Source organism: Nycticebus coucang, chromosome 7, assembly GCF_027406575.1.
Source record: "Nycticebus coucang isolate mNycCou1 chromosome 7, mNycCou1.pri, whole genome shotgun sequence".
Taxonomy (NCBI): domain Eukaryota; kingdom Metazoa; phylum Chordata; class Mammalia; order Primates; family Lorisidae; genus Nycticebus; species Nycticebus coucang.
Genome location: NC_069786.1, coordinates 134164768 through 134184657, shown reverse-complemented (window position 1 = coordinate 134184657; position 19890 = coordinate 134164768). Strand labels below are relative to the sequence as shown.

The 19890-nt window shown below is 46.0% G+C and overlaps 1 protein-coding gene across 48 annotated transcripts in view; it reads right to left on the bottom strand.

The window, feature by feature from the left end:
* LRRFIP1 (LRR binding FLII interacting protein 1) overlaps nt 1-19890 on the bottom strand; it is a 156360-nt gene that overhangs the window by 30258 nt on the left and 106212 nt on the right. For 13 of the 48 annotated variants that reach the window (XM_053596591.1, XM_053596596.1, XM_053596593.1 and 10 more), the window contains one exon: nt 38-73. In XM_053596591.1, the coding sequence (XP_053452566.1) occupies nt 38-73 (36 nt within the window). Of the gene's footprint in view, nt 1-37; nt 74-5883; nt 5962-9270; nt 9424-10832; nt 10878-15337; nt 15401-17616; nt 17677-19890 lie in introns of all 48 variants that reach the window. The other 35 variants (XM_053596608.1, XM_053596612.1, XM_053596566.1 and 32 more) reach the window with 13 other exon arrangements.

Sequence of the window (19890 nt, the reverse complement as noted above, 5' to 3'; positions counted from 1 at the left end):
TGTCAGTTTCATCGATAGGTTTTGAATGATTCCTTACCTTCTCCGTAAAATCTTTGTCTGGTCTCTCTTCAACCTATAGAGGAAAATGGACAAATATTAAATACTTAAAAGCATTAAATAGATGACAATAGTTTAGAGAGCAAGATAAAGTAAAACATTAGCTTCATTTGTAATTAAAAAAGTGAAAAGTGGGGCGGCGCCTGTGGCTCAGTCGGTAAGGCGCTGGCCCCATATACCGAGGGTGGCGGGTTCAAACCCAGCCCCGGCTGAACTGCAACCAAAAAATAGCTGGGCGTTGTGGTGGGCGCCTGTAGTCCCAGCTACTCGGGAGGCTGAGGCAGGAGAATCGCTTAAGCCCAGGAGTTGGAGGTTGCTGTGAGCTGTGTGATGCCACGGCACTCTACCGAGGGCAATAAAGTGAGACTCTGTTTCTACAAAAAAAAAAAAGTGAAAAGTGGGACTTCGCACCCTTGGCTTTGCACATCCCTCCTGTTTGAATGTCTCTCTGAGGCCTCCCTCTTCCTTTCCTTGGGTAGACGTCTTGGTGGGGCCAGGAGCAGCCCATGGGACTACCAGAGGGAGGGCAGAGAGACCCCCCCTGACTGTGAGGGCATCTCAGGGAGAGAGGCTGGGGCTGGCACAGGTGTTACTTCTTTCTTTGCTCAGCACCCAACAAAAGGCACGTTTCTTTTTCTCTCTCTCTCTTTTTTTTTTTGGCACATTTAAAAGTTCCTTGTCACGAGCCCACTGGGCAGGTTACAGGGATTGAGTTTGTCTCCAAACTCCCTGGGAAGAAGCTGTCTCGTCACCATGCTTTCCTGTCACGCCTCCGACCCTACTTCATGCAGCTCAGAACTTCTGCACTTTGATTGCCAGAGATGTGCATGGCAACTGCAGACCACACCTTTGGTTCCGCAGATCTGAGAGGTGACTTGGGACTCTGCAGTCACCCCTGTGTGCTCACGCAGCAGACAGTTCAGGCTGTCTGACAAATCCCTGTTGAGGTCCGGCCAAAGCCATGGCTCCTATGACATTGGTGTGGGGAGACTCACAGCAGCTCAGCACAAGGGTGCTGGGGCGAGGCACATGGTCAGGGTCTCAGACGGTGATCCCCAAACCCCCACTTCCTGTCCTGTGGCCACCTCATTGCCCTGTGCCCACCAAGAAAGCTCACTACTGCCACCTTCCTCCGAGGAATCCTGAAGCGACCAGTGAAACAAGACAGGAGTCACAGCAACCAGCCAGTCAAGGGCATCAAATGGAATCACACGGAGCAAAAAAGGCAAATTCCCATCCAGCGCTTAGCTCAGGATGGCCCAGCACAGGGGTCTTCTGCCCACCGGATCTGAGATTAGCCCTGCAGGTCTGGCTCCTGAAGCCACCCTATGCAGGAACTTTCTACTCAAATCTAACTGGTTTCCTTAGCATCCTGAGAGCAGGGGAGGAAATGAGTGAAGACTCCACACCCCTTAGAGCAGTGGATGAACCCAGGGCAGACTTGCCCCATCGCCCACTTTGTTACAAGCCCCTGCAGTAGGGAGGTCTGGGGAGCTTGAATTCGCAGTGGTCCCTCTGCCCAGACGGTCTGCTTTCCACTTAGACACAGCTACTGCCCCCCAAGGGCCAAACCAAGGCCACCTGCCTCAGGGGAGCTGTCCCTGACCTCAGCCTGCTGGCCATTCACCCCCCTGCCGTCCCTTCTCACACCTGACGTGGCACAGTTATAGCCTGGTAAAGACGGCACTCTCCAGCCATGGCCCACACCACCTGCTACCAGTGCGCACGCTGACATGTGTAAAACACACCTCTAGCATTATCATTCCAGACATGCCTGCCATGGTGAGCTAGCTCCACACTGAGGGGCTCTGAGGCTGCCCCCTGATAGCTGATGCTCTTAGTTGTGGGGATGATTGCAGCATTTCCAGTGCGGTTCTTCTCTTTTCTTGGTAATACAAATATTCCCCAAATTTTTTCAAATTAAAATTTCAAAGAACAAAGGAAAAGTGAACTTGCTAGCACCTAGTCTGCTGGGGAATCGATTCATTACAACTCCTGGGCCCAAGGCCCTCATTCTTTAGAATAACTAGCTTGCAGAGCAAATATTACTTCTGTATTAGAGCAAATTCCATCCTGTTTATTGTCCTAATTAAAAGGGACATAGCGATTTGCCAGGTTTCCCGCAACATGAAGGTTGGCAGAGCTGGCTGGGATCCGGCAGCCCCACCGAGCTTCACACCCCCAAGAGTCCCCGCTAAATGGCAGCATGTGGTGGCCTGGGGTTGGGACAGTGGCGTCAGGCAGCTGTACCCACTTTAAAAAGCAACCCTTTCAGGAAGCCCCCTGCAGAGATGGGTAAGTAAGCCAGATGGTATGTCTAATTTTGACACATAACACTTTATCTCCAAAAATAGTGCACAAAGAAATGGAATACGTGAAGGGATTTTAATGTTATTATGGCTCTTCCATGACAACATGTACCAAAGGCAGACGTACAGCAGGACAGGGCGGGGCCGGGGATGCCTTGGCCACAGGCAGCTCCAGGTGCTCAGCCAGCACCAGACTGGACCCTGGGCAAGCCACTGGACTCTGGAGAGGGTCACAGTGCCACACACCCTGCAGCCTACTAGCTTCATCACACTCATTTTCTGAGCACTTAAGGTCCATGTGAGAACTTCGTAACAACATGTTTACAAAACGTGCATATCAATTTTTCATAATCACAACTGAGTGTATAAAGATATATCTTTTAGAACCTACTGGAAATAGTCTCTTCTAAAAAATTTCTATGGAAGTTTAGTTTATGGCAATTTTTCCTTTCAAAAAACAAATGCTTACAGGAGTATTTATTTTATCATTTTATTTCATTTCAGACAGAGTCTCACTGTGTTGCCCCAGGCCACAGTGCTACGGCCTCAGCCTCGCTCACAGCAACTTCAAATTCCTGGGTTCAAGCGATCCTCCTACCTCAGCCTCTCAAATAGCTGTAACTGTAAGAGCCTACCACACCTGGCTAATTCTTCTATTTTTAGTAGAGATGGGGTATCACTCTGGCTTAGGCTGGTCTCCAACTCCTGAGCTCTAGTGATCCTCCTGCCTCAGCATCCCAGACTGCTGGATTACAGGAGTGAGCCGCTGCACCCAGCCACATTCAATATGGTATTGATTCCAAACTTCTAACGTCATGTCTAAATGAGTTTCCTACTTTGGCTCATGTAAACTTGACGCCTGGGAAGGTTTAAAATACTTGGATTTCCATGTCACCAGCTGCTTGTCCATCTTTCTAGAGACAGAACACAGTACGTGGGTACCTGCCCACATGCACAGGGAGACCCTGTCAGAGAGGACAGGTCTAGAAGAAACATTTCCTCATGGTGTCCCCAGCTCCCAGCCGGCAACTCCAGACCCCGATGGGAAATGGGGTCACCGGAGCAATGTCATTGCAAGGCCCCTCTCAAGATAAAAATTGACAACAGCAAACATTGCTCAGAAAATACCCATTTTAAGGGTAATTTTCTTTCAAACTTAACTCATAAAAGTCTACCATTAAGGTGGAAACTTTTGGTTTTAAATCCAATAGTATTTACATGATCCTGACTGACTTATCTTTGATCTCATGTTTGTAATTTGAGACCCAGTTATCCACCCGGTCCCCGCCCCTTCATGCAACATAAATCATGAGTTTTCTTGTTCATCCCTCACGTTTTCTCTGAATACGCTCGGGACATGGCTAGTGCCCATTTCAGAAACATGGCAGCCTTGCCGGGTTCCCCGTGGGACTATGAGGCCTGCGAGACACTTAAGTGTTGGCTTCCCCAGGCAGATGTGTGGTTCCAGCCTGGTTCTCAAACCTCCTCATTCAGATTCCTTCCCAGCACCTTTGTCTCTGCCTCACAGCCCTGCTGCCGAGGTTCACACTGCATGGGTGGTCATCGGAGAGGCACCTGTCTGCCCAGAAGAGAGGGACGGGTCTGTGTTTGTTCACTGGGCAGCCCGGTGCCTGAACATGGTAAGTGCTCAGTAACCTGGGCTGAATGTGAACCATGACTTCCTCGGGGAGAGGGCCCTGGTCGTGTTGGAGAGGACGGAGGTGCGGGTCCTCTTCAGGATGGGGAGGACGGGAACGAGGTGGACAGCACTACACCTCCCTCTGTCTTCCCTCACCCTGGGCCTGGACACACAGTCCTGATGAAGTGCCAGGTCAGGGAGCGTTTCCTAGAGCCACCAGGCTGCCAACAATTGTGTCATCCCTGGATAACCCCAGCCAAGCACAAACAAATCAACCATGCCTCTTTTTTTGTTTGTCTTTTAAGGATGTCATGACCCTTTATTCCAGAGTCTCAGAAAGTTTATGCTCTTGGCTAGATGTCCCCAGCCAGGAATGAGTGCTGTGACATTTGAACCTGGGTTGTGTAACTCTCTTCTCTCTGAGGAAGGCCAGACCGAAGGTTCATTCACCTTTGCCGTGACAACTGCCCCGGACACTGCCCGAAACCTATTGCTCCTCTCTCCCAGGTGGAAGGAGTATAAGAAGTACTGATCCAGAATTTAAAAATGAAAGTGATGTGACAATGAGCAGTTGAACATCCAACTGCTATTACTTGGTCAGTTCTAGGGAGACTTTTAATCAGGAGCAGTAAATGCCTGGAGTTTGTGTGGTTGGTATTAGCCACACACCTGACTCGGTTCCTCTCCCTTCTTGCTGTTGGTCTTCAGGCTGCCCGTGAGGTCAGGTGGGCACAGTCAGCTGTGTGACGAGACTGGGGTCTACAATTTATGGAGAGGACAGCCTTTGTTTCTGTAAAGAAGCAGGGTCCCCGTTTTAACGTCCACTCTTCTTGAATTAGCTCTTGTTTGCTCCCTGCCCATAATGGGATGGTGGAGAGACATTTCTCTAGCACAGGAAAAAATGCCCCAGCAGGCCTCTCATGGGTGGGTGGCGCCTTGGCCCAGAAGTCATGGAAACAGGGTGGGTGTGGGGATGGAGGCTGCTCTGCTCACTGGCGTGGCCCCGGACTTGCCAGAGATTCCACTGTTTTCTTCTCCAGGAGGAGGTGATATTTGCATTTGGTGGGAAACCTCACAGTTTTAAAAGACTGCATCTGATTTAGAACACAAACAAATCATCGGCAGAATAAAACCAACCACCCGACCAAGGTCACCTATGCAAGTGGGACACGTGGGCTCTGCAGCCTGGTGTCTGGTTACTAGGAACATTTCCCGAGCACTGAGGCACCAACACAGAGTATGATGTTGAACTAAGTTAAGAGTCGCACTCAAACTTCTCCATGGCTGGGAGTTAAGGTGAGCGGACACAAAGGCAGCCTTGCCCATCCGTGCTTTGGGTTTACCAGGGAGGACACTGCTGACCCTGGAGTGTGGCAACCATCCTCTGGCAGCCCAAAGTCCCTTCCCCAGTGAATCTTCCCACACCATCCCCCAAGCCAAAATGTCCTGCGAAATCCTTCTTAAAAGCACGCAAGTGGCAGGGTGAATGTGTGTACCAGAAACACTCTGAGAATGTGGGGGGAAGGGCACCGACCAGGGGTGTCCTGGGACTTGCGGGGCCTGTGCTTTGTAGTGATAACAGGTGACAGTGCAAATGAAATGCTGGAAGTGAAACCATCACGTGTTTAAATAATGAAACCTCCCACAGCACGCACATGGCTATGTTTTCCTCCCATTGTACAAAGCTCCCCTCCTCTAAGATCCCCACTCTCAGCACTCGTAACAACTTCTTTTATGGTCCTTAAGAAATTTAGCAGTGTAATCCTATTAATATCATCAAATGGCAATCTTCCAAATTTGGAACCAGTGGAAGAAGAGGAGAAAGGGAAGGAGGAGGAGGAGAGACGAAGCTGGGGCAGGGCCAGGGGGTGGACTTACCACGGGGCTGGCCCGCGCAGAGCTGGCCCTGGAGGAGGCACGGGAGCTGGAGTTGAGGTGGCCGCTGCACTCCGAGGGCTGCCCACATAGCCACCACGAGGACGAGCAGCAGGAAACAAAGGAACAGGGTCAGCAAAGAAGCAAGGAGAACAGAGGCCAAAAAGGGGCTTCAGTTAGTTGTGGGGTCAGCTACACAGAGGGCAGAAGGACAAGAGAGGTTAGGTAGAGAGCAATGTCTACTCAAGTGCCACACAGAGGAAAAATAAACCAATCGCGTTATCAAAGGAACACAGAATTCTTGGAGTTAGGAAGAAATGACACAAAGCATCTGTTCAACTTGGACATGGAGGTGCCCCTCGTTTAGACACAGAAAAACACCTTATGGTTGTGGAAGTGCCTCTGAGAACCCAGGCTGCCTTCTGGCACAGAACTGGACGTTGGGACCAGGTGCCTGGCGCTTTAGCAATGGGAAATTTTGCTTCTCTACCATCTTTCCAAGTGGAAACAGAGTAAGATTTAGGGTTAATATAAAACTGTGGGTGGCTTTTGTAGTGCCCGACCCTTCTCCGTGGGTGGTGTGTGCAGGCGTCTGTCCATCTCTCTGAGCTTTCTCACGTCCAGCAGAGGAAACTGTCAGCAACTGAATTACCTAGAAGCTCTGCCCCCGACTTTGATTTGTATTCATATTTGCTCTGGTCTTAGATACATTTTCATGTTATTAAAAAGAATTCTTACTTTCCTCTTGAGCAAGGCGTGGTGGTGGGGGCAGGGTCTGGACACCCTGGGATCACGAGCACGAGCAAATTCCGAGGTTCCTGAGGAGTGCCTTGAGAGGGACCCACACATAACCACAAGAGCTGTGTGCCGAAGGGAGGGGCACTGCTCCAGCCCCTGGATGCCCCACACTGTGCCAGGCACTGACCAATCCCACCGCTGACCAGGCCCTCTCCCAGGGCCTCCACTGGGAGACCTGCTGGCATCATCTTACACAAATTATAAGGAACCCTGGATCTTGAGAGGATGCTCAACGTTTCATCTCAAACACCATCTCTTAGTTTATCTATCTCCCCACCAGGGTGCATCCTCGTTAATCAGATAAGGTCTAGCACACTCAAGAAATACTTGTTGAATGGATGACCAATTTCAACTTTAGACTATAAATAACCATCAAATATTAATTAAAACCATTAAACGCTTTTCAGGACTGTGGTCAAGACAGCAGAAACCCTCTCTACCTACACTCGCTCCTATGTTAAAAAAAATATTTACTACTTACACTTTGGTACAAGATATTTAACATGCAGATAACAGTGCTGTGACTATTCTGTGTGTAAGCCACCACTGTCACGAGTGGCACATATAAGAAATTTACCAGTGTTACTAGCCTCACCTTTCAGCTTTATTATTCAAAGTAGAGGAAAATATGTCAGCACTTTAAGGCAGAAGAACTTTACCTTAGGGTTTACTGAGACACAGAGAGAAAAACTTTATCCTGTAGACAAATCCTACTATAGTCTGTGCCCTTCATGCCCTGGTCTATGCAGAAATATGGCAGATTGCTGATGACAGGGCTTATTTGTCAACCCAAGTTTCCCTAATCAAAAACAGTGCTCAGACCATCCAACCTGACTTGATCATGCGGGAAAGAACAAGAAGTCGGTATCACTAAGGTCCACCTGCTACCTTATGAGTAGGAGTCGTGTGCTAAGGCAGGGCCAATGTAAGTCAAAACACTCTACTTTGAATCATGGCTCCATCTCTGACTGGCCTTGTGACCACACATAGTTTACTTAGCCTGTCATTCGTGACTCGGAAGTCAGGATACAGGCCACACAGAGGCTGGGAAGAGAACACATGTTGCACTTTTCTCTACTTTCACTTTCTGCTAGAAACAACTTATCTGGCTCCTGGATCAGATGATACCACTGGCATCAAACTGACTGTGTCAAACGGCTGAGAAGGTCACTTCCCATAGTCATTAGCCCTTCCTCAGGGGTTGCCAGTGGGCAATTTCTGTTTTTCCAAGGGGTCTTCCAAGTCCTCCAAAGTAGGACCAGGACTGTCCACGTGCAGGTTTGGGGTAAGCCTAGATTCTGAAGCCACAGCAACTGGGGCTGGTACCTCAAGTCCAGGGGCTAGGTCCTCTCTGGACTCTGTTCTGGGTTGAAGGATGAGACGCCTGAGCTCTGGCTTCCCCGTAAGCTTGACGGAGCACTGGGGAAGCTTTCTACCGAGGCATACCCCAAAAGGTAAGAAACAGTATCCACTTGGAGGGGAACCATGAGGGCTCAGGAAAAAGATGGGCAAAGTCAGGAGTTTAAGAACCTCCCTGTTCCTTTCCACTTACGATGCTAATTTTCTGCCAACACCAGAGCTTACCAGCCCTGTTTTAGGCCTTTATGCTGCCTTGATGAGATGACCTTTCATTTCCTTAATTCTGCTAAGCCATCACTCCCAGGCAATTCCCAAGGGAGGTTGAAAGCACAGAAATCACTGCTCACAAAAGAGCCCTGAGGACCAGGGATCTATGGCTGGTGACTCTTGAAGTTCATCTCAAAGGTGACACAGTGGTATTCACAGAATATCCTGCCTAAATTCTACTTAGACCACCAGAAAACCACCTCACATTTGGGAAACATTCTCTTAAAGAATTAGTATGCACTCTCTTCTCTGATAAATCATTTAGTTGCACCTTATCCATCATATCATGGCTGTCTCAGCTGTAGGCACAGTTGATGCGTCTACTACATGTAGGTTCTACTATATTAAATAATTTCTACAATATAAAAATTGATATTCAATTAGATGTCAACAGGAACTAGCACTCAATCAACTGAGTATTAATCACAAAAATTACACTTTAAAGAAAATTGTAGGTTTTCTTTAAAGTAGGTTATACATTTGGCTTGCCCCTCATAAAAATTTATGACTATCCATAATGTTTGGACAAATAGCCTCATTCATTCTCTCACAAATATTTGTAGTACTGCTACCCCCTTTTCTGACAGCAGAGCCTATCATTTCAAATCTTCTGAAGAAAGAGGAAAAAGGAAAGAGGAAAAGACAAAAAAAAATTTTTAAAGGAAATTAAATGTGTAATATTCCAAGGCTTTAAATTTGTTTATCTTCCTCTAGTATTCAGAGATGAAATAATTGTGGCCTGTGAAATTCCTTTCTTCTCCTTTTATTATTGGAAAAGCACTTCACTGCTTGTTAGTGTGGTCAGTGCCTTGCCGCGAAACAAAACAGATAAAACTCAGTTCGGGTTAGTTCCCTTGGACCTCAGTAAGAATTCGTGAGTGAAAACATTGAACTAACAACTAGAGGTTTCACGGTTCATGCTATCCATGAGACGAGACAGCATTTTCTCCCTGCGACATCAGTCACCTCCCACACCTGGCCCCTGCCTGGTGAGCATTCCCAGGGCCATGCGGCAGGCAGCGGGGTATGCGGGAGACACAGGACACGTCTTACAGCTCGGGACCCACAGGTGCTGCTCCGTCGCGCCCCGCCAAGGCTGCTGTCATCAAACACAGACACCTGTGACCAGAACAGACCGTCAGAGTACCCAGAAAACACCGAAATCATGAGCTAACAAAAACTGACACGTGCTAGGAGCTTGTCCTGAAATACATCATGCAGGGGAGGTGCAGAATCTTCCTTTCCAGTTCTTTTCCAAAAAGCCCTGGAGCACAAGGAAGGTGGAAAAATCAAAAGAGAAGTTTTAGTTGCTGCCAATGGGTGTGCAATTTAATCGCTTATTATTTTGAAAAACACTCCATGCTAAATTAAATTAATTGTTAATCTAGGTTTAAAATGAGCAGATAATTCAAACATCCTGAATTTTGTCATGGCATCCTTATGCAAGAGGTTTTAAAAATTAATCTCACGTGAAGTGACATCGAAATAAAGTATTAAATGTCATAATGATGGATATTTTATAACTTTTAAAAAGTTGTTAAGCAGAACACAGAATATTTGGTTAACTTGCAAATATTATGTAATTAATCACAGTGGATGAACAGGAGCTTACAAGATGGCTAATGGCGATGTCAAACTTTGCCCAGTTTCAAGAAAGTTTAGTTTTCCCTATTTCCCTTTGCAGATGTATTGGTTTGCTCAGCTATTTGCATCTCTAATGCCTAAATGTACAATCTGATGAAAATTTAGAAAGTTACTAACAATCCAGAAAGGCTACTTTGAATATTTATTAATAGTTTGCTTCCTGCATTGCTTCAATACCTGGATTCAAAACAGGAAATTTCCAAAGGAATACAGGAACATGGGCTGGGCACTGGGGCTCACGCCTGTAATCCCAGCACTCTGGGAGGCCAATGTGGGAGGTTCCCTTGAGCTCAGGAATTCGAGACCAGCCTGAGCAAGAGGGTGAAAAATAGAAAAATAGGCTGGCTGTTGAGAAAGCTACTCGGGAGGCTGAGGCGGGAGGAGGATCACGTGAGCCCAGGTGTTTGAGGCTGCAGTGAGCTACGGTGACACCACTGCACTCTAGCCTGGGGAAACAGGCTAAAAAGCAAGAAAGGAAGCAAGAAAAACACAGTAACACGGATGGGTAGCAGTCCAGGCTTCCAACACATTAAAAAGCCAACTTTCTGATAACAGGTAATGAAAATGTGCCCTTCCACTCGTCTTCCTGGAGGCAGTTTTGTCAGCAGTCAAGAGATAAAACTCAGATCTGGCCAAAGGGGCTGACAGACGCCACATGCACGTGTAAGCTCCAGTAAAGGTGACTGCCGCCGACTGGGAGCGCGCCCAGAACCCTCCCCACCCCGCCCCCACCACCGAGGGTTCTGGGCCTCAGCACAGGGAAGCAGGGGGCGCATGCGCAAGGGAGCGGCGGTGGGTTGGGGGGCGCGAGCGCATGGGTGGGGCGGGGCGGGAGCGGCGCGTGCGCGTGCGGCGCGGAGGGAGAACGTGAAGGACGCACGCACCCGGTGGCTCCCCGCAGGCCGCGCGCCGTTGTACAGGTGCCAGGGCTGCAGGACGAAAGCAAACCGCAGGCGTTAAATGCCTTGAAAAAACAGCCAGACAGGGGCAATGAGGCCATCGTGGTGGTTTCAGTTACCATGACAGCCACATCGCTGCACAACAGTTAGAAGGGAAAAGGCCGATTAAGGCACCATGTTTTCGGTAAACATGGTAGGTAAGTGTGAGATGACTTTTAACTCTGAAATAGTAAAAAGCCTGCATCTTTGAAATACGAGTGTTTCCTAGTCATTTCTTTTCAGGTATTCCTGGAAGAAAGGGCTGGGAAATGATGCAGAATGGTAAGGTCAACAGCAGCAACGAAAATAACTCAGGATACCAGGTTCATCAAGCACTTCAGAATGTTTAATACAAAAATTCCACCTGTGAAGAGCAGTTTGCTTCTATCAGAAGATCCAAGACACAACAGGGGGTGGCAGAGTTGCCTGGGCTGGTCTGCCTGGTAGCCCTCCTGGTCAGGGCCAGGCAGTGCTCTTTGAACGCTGGAGTTCAAAGGCAGCTTACCAGTGTACACAGACTTAGCTACAGAATTGGCCCAAGGGACAGGGCACACCCAGTGAGTTAGGGAAGGTGCATGGCCTAGCGATGAATCACTCAGTGACCACAGTCTGCAGGCAAGGGAGAGGACAATTCAACGTCCAAAGCATGCACATGGGCCTCTGACCTGGGCTTCCTTGGATTAGAGTAAGACTCGTTCGCCTATAGCTGAAAAGGCTGAGCACACTGGCTTTATAAAAACAGGAAACAGGGAGAGAGCTAGCCAAAGAAATAGCACTGTTCCGTCCTCTTCTGAAAGGCGAAGGAGTCAGATTATGCACAAAAACCTTCCAAATTGCTTCCTGGACACATTTACAAGAGAAAAATATTTTTAAAAAACAAATGAAGCCCGAAATGGGGGAACAATTGCTGGAAAAGGAGGAGAAACCCAGGAGACCAATTTTGGGGGCCTGAGTTTTTGAAAATACACATTTAATAGAACCCTCCTTTTCCTACATTCCTTTTTTGTATATAGGTCCTAAATTATTTTCGAGACTTATTTTTTTAAAGATTGAGAGAAGTCTTTGCAAACTAATCAAGCCAATTTAAACACTTAACTGAGTTTTGCTCTTTTGACTTCATATAGAAGAGGTTGAAGTATCTGCTGACTTTAATCAGCAATTAAAGTGAAGCACAGAAGGAAAGAGGAGCAGAGAAAAGCAAGTGAAAAGGAGACAGGCTCAGTTTCCATTCAGGGCACACAGGAAGCAAGGCCAACACTGGTAAGCCTGAGGTGGGAGTGTCAGGGTCCCTGTAATCAGAGCCAAGAGACAGGCAGCAGGGAGAAAGTCTCACACCTTGTGTCATCTCAAAGGGGCACCAGCACTGCCAATTCAGACAAAATGACCTTTTACAGCAAAAACAGTAAAGGGCATGCACTCATCAGGGAGGGGAAAAGAAAACTATTGGATGAGACCAAATTAGGGTTTTGAATCTACACAGAAAAACATAGATCTTAATTGACAGACCTTAGGGATTTTCGAAGCCTTTGTAATTTGAGTTCTAACTTTTAAAGTTTTGTGGGAAAAACTGAAAACCTGTAGTTTTCAGGGATATCACCCTCTATTTTATGTAATACTGTGCTTCAGTGAGGAAGACCTCCCACGGGGCCCCTGGGTTGGCCATTTACATCTGAATATGTGTTCTGAATTCACAAAAGTTGTGATAAACTTGGTGGCATAATTCTGCGACTGAGAGGCTATACAACATTTTTGGGGTATACTCTTATATAAACTAATGGTCCTCCCCAATAAATGTTTTACTCCAAGGATCCTTTAAGGGAAGGTTGGCTGCTCCATATACCTGTGTCTGGAGTATTCCACTATTCCCAAGAACAGCGCAGTCCTTGAAGATGAAGTGTTCCATTACAGTAACTTCAGGGCGTCTGAAGATAACCAAGACTTCAAGGTCCCCTAACTCATACCTCTCATTGCCATCCCTTGAATAAGCCACATCAAAATGACCTGAGGGAGAGGCAAGTGGAATGCTGGGATGCACAGGGAGGAACTTTGAATATTTAACACAAATATTGGAACTTGTTCCAGCAGTTGGAGAGAATGCCCTGTATAAAGGCCACTTTGTCAACCCTGATGTGCACAAAGGCCCCTGCGGCCACATGGCAGAAAGTGCCTGGTGCCATCAGGCCACATCTTACTGTCACATCCAGGGTTTGCTGCTGCTTTTTTTCATTTTTATTTATTTAATTAAATCATAGCTGTGTACATTAATGTGATCATGGGGCACCATACACTGGTTTTAAATAGACCATTTGACATATTTTCATCACACTGGTTAACATAGCCTTCCTGGCATTTTCTTAGTTATTAAGACATTTATATTCTACATTTACTAAGTTTCACATGTACCGTTGTAAGATGCCCAGGGTTTGCTTCTGACAGACCTTAAGCACTTGAAAAGTCATTCTGAAGAGTGGTAAATACTACACACTACAATGATAGTTCTCTATTATTATATTTAAATAAAGTTAAACAAGTTGATGTGTTGTATGGGACAAACACTTATAGAGCACGGTTGCCAGGAAGGTTTTGAGGGTGGCTGTGTATCATGAGACTCAGGCAGCACAATGATGGGGACACTTGGCCTCACAGAAAGTCTGATGTCCTTTATGTGTGAAGGCGCCAGCCCTGGCTTTATCATTTAACCCTCTGGAGGTGGGTTATTTCTCTTAAATGAATGTGAGTCGGATACAAGTTTAACTTGAGTGAATAATCCGTATCTGAGCATTAGATATCTATCACCACCTTCTATTTTAAAGCAAGTATCTCAGGTTGTCAAAAACAAGGAGGAAATAAAGTTTTCTTAATGACTAACTGCTCTCCGTAAGAGCAAAATCTCCCAGTGAACTAAGAAGATACACAAGCTCTCTTTCAAGGTGTTAAAACCCACCAATACCTTAGTGCTAACAGCACATCCTACATCTAGTCAAAATGTACCACTTGGGGACAGGAAGGTCATCAGCTCAGCTGAAGGATGGAGTGTTCATCATTTCAGGGTCTAGGAGGCAGCAGCAGGTGTTTGGAAAGTGGGCAAGCCAGCTGGAGGGTGGAGGGAGCTGCCCGCACCTTGGGGAACCACCTTTGGAGGTGAACAAGGCCTGCAAAAGGTGGGAAAGAGGGGACCAGGGTGTCTGGAGTTAAGACTGTGGGGGCGGAGGAATGGAGAAAGGAAACCCAGAGGGAAAAGAGGGTGGGAGGGGGAGGCTGGAAGGGGTCCCAGATGTTTCTTGTAGAAGCATTTTAATGAGGACAAAGGCTCCGTGGGGGAGGAGGGTAAAGGAGACAGCGGAGGCATGGCCTGCATTTCTGATTTTTTCTCATTGCAGAGCAGGAGAGGTTGTCAGGGTCTGACGCTGCCTTGTGCTCAGCCAGGCAGGCTTCCTTCCCCCAGGAAGTTCTCACCGTCCACTGCCTGCCCTGCCCACATAGTAGAGATTCCCCTCTAGGCTCTACCTGGCTAGTTCCTATTTATTCTTTCAGGTTTAATTTACCTCCTTTGTTACGACACTTTCTGGCAAACTCAGTATCTCCCTCTCATCCTGCCGACTCCCCGAGTCATGGTGCCCGGTATCTGCTGTGGTGTTCACTCTCCTGTTCTTGAAGTGAGTCATCTGAGAGCACCCGTCTCACTGCTGATGTCTGTGTGCCCAGGGCCCATTCAGTTTTCTTCTTACCTCAACTAGTTCCCTAATTTTGCTGAGTGAATATGAACCTTAACTAGGATATAAAAAAGCCTTAGCTACTTTAGGGCACCCCACATAACACAGAAATTGTACCTATCAGGATGGACCCATGTGCTGAAAGGGGCTCTATTGTGCCAGCATCTGGATTTGCATTAGATTTGATTTTCATTCCAAATCTGGGCATCCCTGAGAAACAGCGTGCATGTACCCTACAAGGTAGTTCTGTTTTCAGAAACTCTCAAGAAATCTAAGGCATTCTTCCCATTTTCTCCTTTTGATTAATGCTAATTAAGAATTAGAATTAATCCTAAGTCCTCGAGTTACAAACATATGACTGGCGTAAGACTTGCAATTATAGGCAATGTTCCAACTTACATACAAATTCAGCTTAAGAACAAATGTACAGAGCCTATGTTGTTGTAACCCGGGGACTGCCTTTATACCCAGAACACGGCCTTTCACTGTAGCCAGCTGAACACAATTCACCCCCAGGTTGGCAGAGTCAAATATGGCACAGGGGAGTGAGTCTGCATGAAATAGCTCATGTTAACCGCTGGTCAGAGTTTACTTTAACAAAATATCTGTCCAAATAAAAATTCATAAGGTAAGACATTGAAAGAGGAAAGCGGAGCTGAATTCACACATACAAGGCTGCATGCTACAAAACCTGAAGCTTCGGCAGACAGGGCGTGAAAGATTTAAATGGAAACCAACCAGTTTCTCGTCCCTGGACGATGACAAAGTAGAGAATCTGCCGTCACCGCTGTAGCTGGAATTCTGAGCACCAAAGTTTAGTGTGAGCTCCCCCCAGCCATTCCACCAGCAGCGTGGGTCCCACCAATATTAGTACCCCAGGAATGCTGATTTATCTACAATCAAGACAACTAGAAATTCTCAACAAATGGAGACTCTGGGCTGTTTTTCATTTCAGTGTTTAGGTCCCAGTGATGCTAAGGTTTTATCTATCACTACTTTTCACAATTTATGTCTCTAATACTGTTCCTAATAACTCACTAACTCTCATGCCAGTTTGTCTATAACCTCCTAATCTGAACTGTCCTTATTACATATTTTCCTAAGTAACTAAAATTCTGTTTACTGCAAATTTTTTGATTTTCCTTCAGTCCAGCCCACCTGAGGGCTACAGCTCAGGCCTGAAGCTCCAGGGAGGCAGGTGGGGTCTGACAGAACCTGCCCCCATCTGTCCAGGGAGGAAAATGCCCGCAGGCTGCCCTTACTGGGGTTGAGTGGAAAGGTGCTGTGTGAAAGTCACAGATGAAGGCAGGACATGGCAATCACAGTGACCAGTTCTCTTGCTACAGAGACTCTGGCTTCCCTGAGAGGAAACAGCTATTTCCCAACTCTTACATCGGCCTGGGTCATTTTATTCCTTCCCATCAATAGGTGTTTCCTGTCTATAAAACTTCTCATTCTCCTCCAAGCTCCTCCTCACACTGTCTCTAGTTTTCTGCTCTGAGACCTTCCCACGCACAATGCTGCCTTACATGGAGGTTATTTTGTCCCTTAATCATTATACTTTCTGATTATTTATTAAATCAGTTTTATGGCCAATTACATTCTGTGGTGAATGGTTTTATAATTGGGTCCTTTAATATTTGATTTACAGAGGTATTACTTAAATCTTAACTGCATCATAACACACACTTTTATTGTCATCATGTAAAAACTAAAGATTAAAATATATGGACATACGTCCAACATAAAGCCCACGCCACCTTGTATGTCATTACATGTTAGTGATATTTAGGTAATATTAGGTAGAAGTTGGAATAATGAACTTCTGAAATAACTTCCAACTCCAAACTACGATTTCTTGTAATCAGTTACAGTAACGCACTTAGGAGAGAAAGTTATAAACTAGTCAATACAATTCCAATGAGCTGTTAAGAGGCCATCAGAAAACACTTCAGCTTCTGTAATGCTGGTATGAAGCTGTCTGCAAGAATGCGGAGCACGGCTAGAGACACTGCCAACATGCAGTGTGCATGGAACGGTGTGTTGAACATTCCTATCTCTGGAATGCTGTGTTACTTTAAAGAGACACATAGCAAAGCCAGGAAAGTTCAAAGGGCGTCAATGTAAAAAGCAATGCAATAGCAGGGACCTAATCTTTAAACTTGGTTTTTTAATGTTTGGAAGGAGAAGCACTTGAATTATAATGAAAGCGTATTCAATCCTGAGTAGGAATGAGAAGGTAAGAACGACCCCAATCCCGTTTTAGAAGCTACGGCGGGGTTGGGGTGAAGGGGAGGGCACATGGAGGGCAGAGGTCTCTCATGAGAAGCCTGCAAATATAATTTAAGTGTATATAATATTATAATACTAAAATAATTCAGATCAATTAAAAAAATACTGTTTTAAATAGTCAAATTTATTACTAAAAGAAAAAAGTGAACAGCAACAAGGAGATTTGGGGTCATTTAACATAAACCAGACCCATGTGATCTGTGTGATTCTTCTCCCTCCCACCCCTCAGCTGTGAGCCCTCCAAGATTAAGGTCCTGTTCTCTTCCTTCCTCTCCAGGAAAACACACACTCTCGTCTGGGTGTCTTTAAACATTGCATGAGATTACAGACGAAAGATGTGAAGAGCTGAGAAAATGCTGGCTTTAGTATTTCTGAGAGCTGGACATACTTAATATACACAGTATACACATACTCCCAGGGCAGCCAAGCAATGACACAGCCAGTCTTTAATTTTAGATCTGTTTAAACTTAGCGATAAGTCTTATCAATGTGTACCTTTTACCCTCTCACTCAGAATATCAGATTAACATTCTCAGAATGTTTGAACACTAACATTCTGAGAATGTTTACTAGCTGAAAAACATTATCTTTCATTCTATCATGTGCTAGAAAAAAAAACCATTATAACATTAAAAAAAAGCAAAGAAGCTCAGCTTAGCAATCGACGCTTTAAACTGTAAAGCAACCTATTTGAATTCTGTGCCATGCAAATTTACTATACTGACCCTGCTAGATCTTCTATTCAGGGACTGGGATCCATGCGGTTCTCCATCATAACCATTCGTCTGTCTCAATGAAGAAAAGAGAGTAACTGACATCAGTACACACGTGAAGACACAGACAAACCAGCAAAGAAGAGTTCAAGTGAGCTTTCTTAGCACATGAATGAGAAGCCAGGACAGTGCAAACCCTGGCAGCCCCCACCCCGCCACCAGGCCTTCCCTGCCCTTGCTGCACTTGGGAGAGAAGGGCACAGTCAAGCTAATCCAGTCTGGAGGCTTCTGGTCACAGGTCACTCTGGGCCTTAAGGTGGCACCTAGTCCCTCCCTGGGGTGGAGCACATGGCCTGGGGCAGAGGCTTTCCTCCAAGTTTTATGACAGTGCCACAGCAGGTAGCTTTGGAGAGGGCCGCAGACCTTCTGCAGACCAGGCCAGTGGACAGTGACTCAGCCTGAGTCTGTGAGTTTTCAGGATAACACCTTGAAAATCACAGCCCAATGTGAAGCTATATTCAGAAGACGCAGAAATAGTTTCCATTCCATTTATAATTAAATGCAAAAGTTCATCATGGAAAAAATGTGTATCATGGGTTTTACATTCATCTACTATTTTATTTTTCAAAATGAAATCCCAGGACATATTTAAATGATTTCATAATTTGTCCTCCAGAATAAAGGAGAGCAGTTATGTTTAGCCCATGCCTGTCTGTCTTTCCTTCCTCCTCAAGTCTCAGCCTATGGTCCCTTAAAGGCCAAAGCGTGGGCCTTTTAAAGATGCCCTAATTAATCAAGAATGAAATTTCTGCTGACTCAAGGCAAGAGGTATCAAGAATTGGCGACAAAACCATCTTTCAAGATAGAAAGAGGAGAGGCGATCTACATGATGGTAAAAATGGAAGGAGAGGCCATAGGTCACAGACTTGAGTCCAAATTCCAAACAGATGCTCTGTCCTCTGACCTTAAACAAGTTATTCAATCCACTTGAACCTCTACTTCCTCAGTAATAAAAATGTACATAATGATATACACTTTCCAAGGCCATTGAGAGGATGAAATGAGATGAAAATGAGTATCCCAAGCCCTGGGAAGGCAGCTGTGGAAATGTGTGCCGACCGCAGGGTCGTGAATTCCAGTGGAAGGCGCCCAGCACACGGCCCCTTACTGTAGTGCCATTTGGCACGTATTTGTCAGCCAGGACATTAATGCAGAATAAATAATTGAATTTCCAGACAAATTATAAATCCAGTTTCATAAAACCTTGACTATAAAATGGTATATTTAACTTTGCTACAACTTAAAATCAATTTAAGTTTTGAAACAAAATGTAGAAATCCTTCCACATTAAATAAGAGAACTCTATCAATAACAGTAAAATATTTCTGAAATAAATTTAATAATGAAAACCTTTGGAGATTGGCAGGAGGTTTACTTAGTCTAATTTCCTTTCCTGTCTTTCCTAACAAGATTTGACAGTAAGGTGCCCAGTCAAGGACTTGTACACGTCAGATTGAGATCTCAGTTCCTCCTGATCTTAGGCAATGCATACTGCTTCACGGGAAGTTTTCCTTCTGTCTTTCCAGTCTCTAGCCCAGCCTGCGGCAACAGAGCAGAGGGGAGGGAGATCTGGGAGCACCAACCTACCCTCTCATCTGTCCCTACTTCTCTTCTAGCCTTCCATGAAAACGCATTTTGCAGGATTTGTGGAACATCTGCCCAGGTCTGCGATACTAGAATTCTGTCTAGGGAACGTGTTCCCAGACTACGTACCTAGAACATGTCTCATTGACTGTATTTCCTTGCCGACCTTCTTAAAGAACACCACCAACTTTCTCTTCTTAAATTGTGTTTTTATGTGTTATATTTAGATGGGTGGGGCCGCTTCTATGCAGCATAATAGGCAGGAGAGATGCCAATTAACCATTACCAGCAGCATGGGAAGTCCATACATAGCATATTAACTTCAAGTTTACCTAGCTTTGCTCTATGGAATTTTGTTCAGCACTCTGTGCACACATGCTGTCCAGGCACTGGGCTGCGTTTAGAGGGCAGCCTGCAGACTACCTGCACCAGGGTCACCTGCTTTAGGGGGCAGCCTGCAGACTACCTGCACCAGGGTCACCTGCTTTAGGGGGCAGCCTGCAGACTACCTGCACCAGGGTCATCTGCTTTAGAGGGCAGCCTGCAGACTACCTGTACCAAGGTCACCTGCTGTGCTTCCTTCTTTTTTTCTTTTTCAAAGAGATGAGGTCTCGCTCTTATCAGCCAAGCTATGGTACAGTG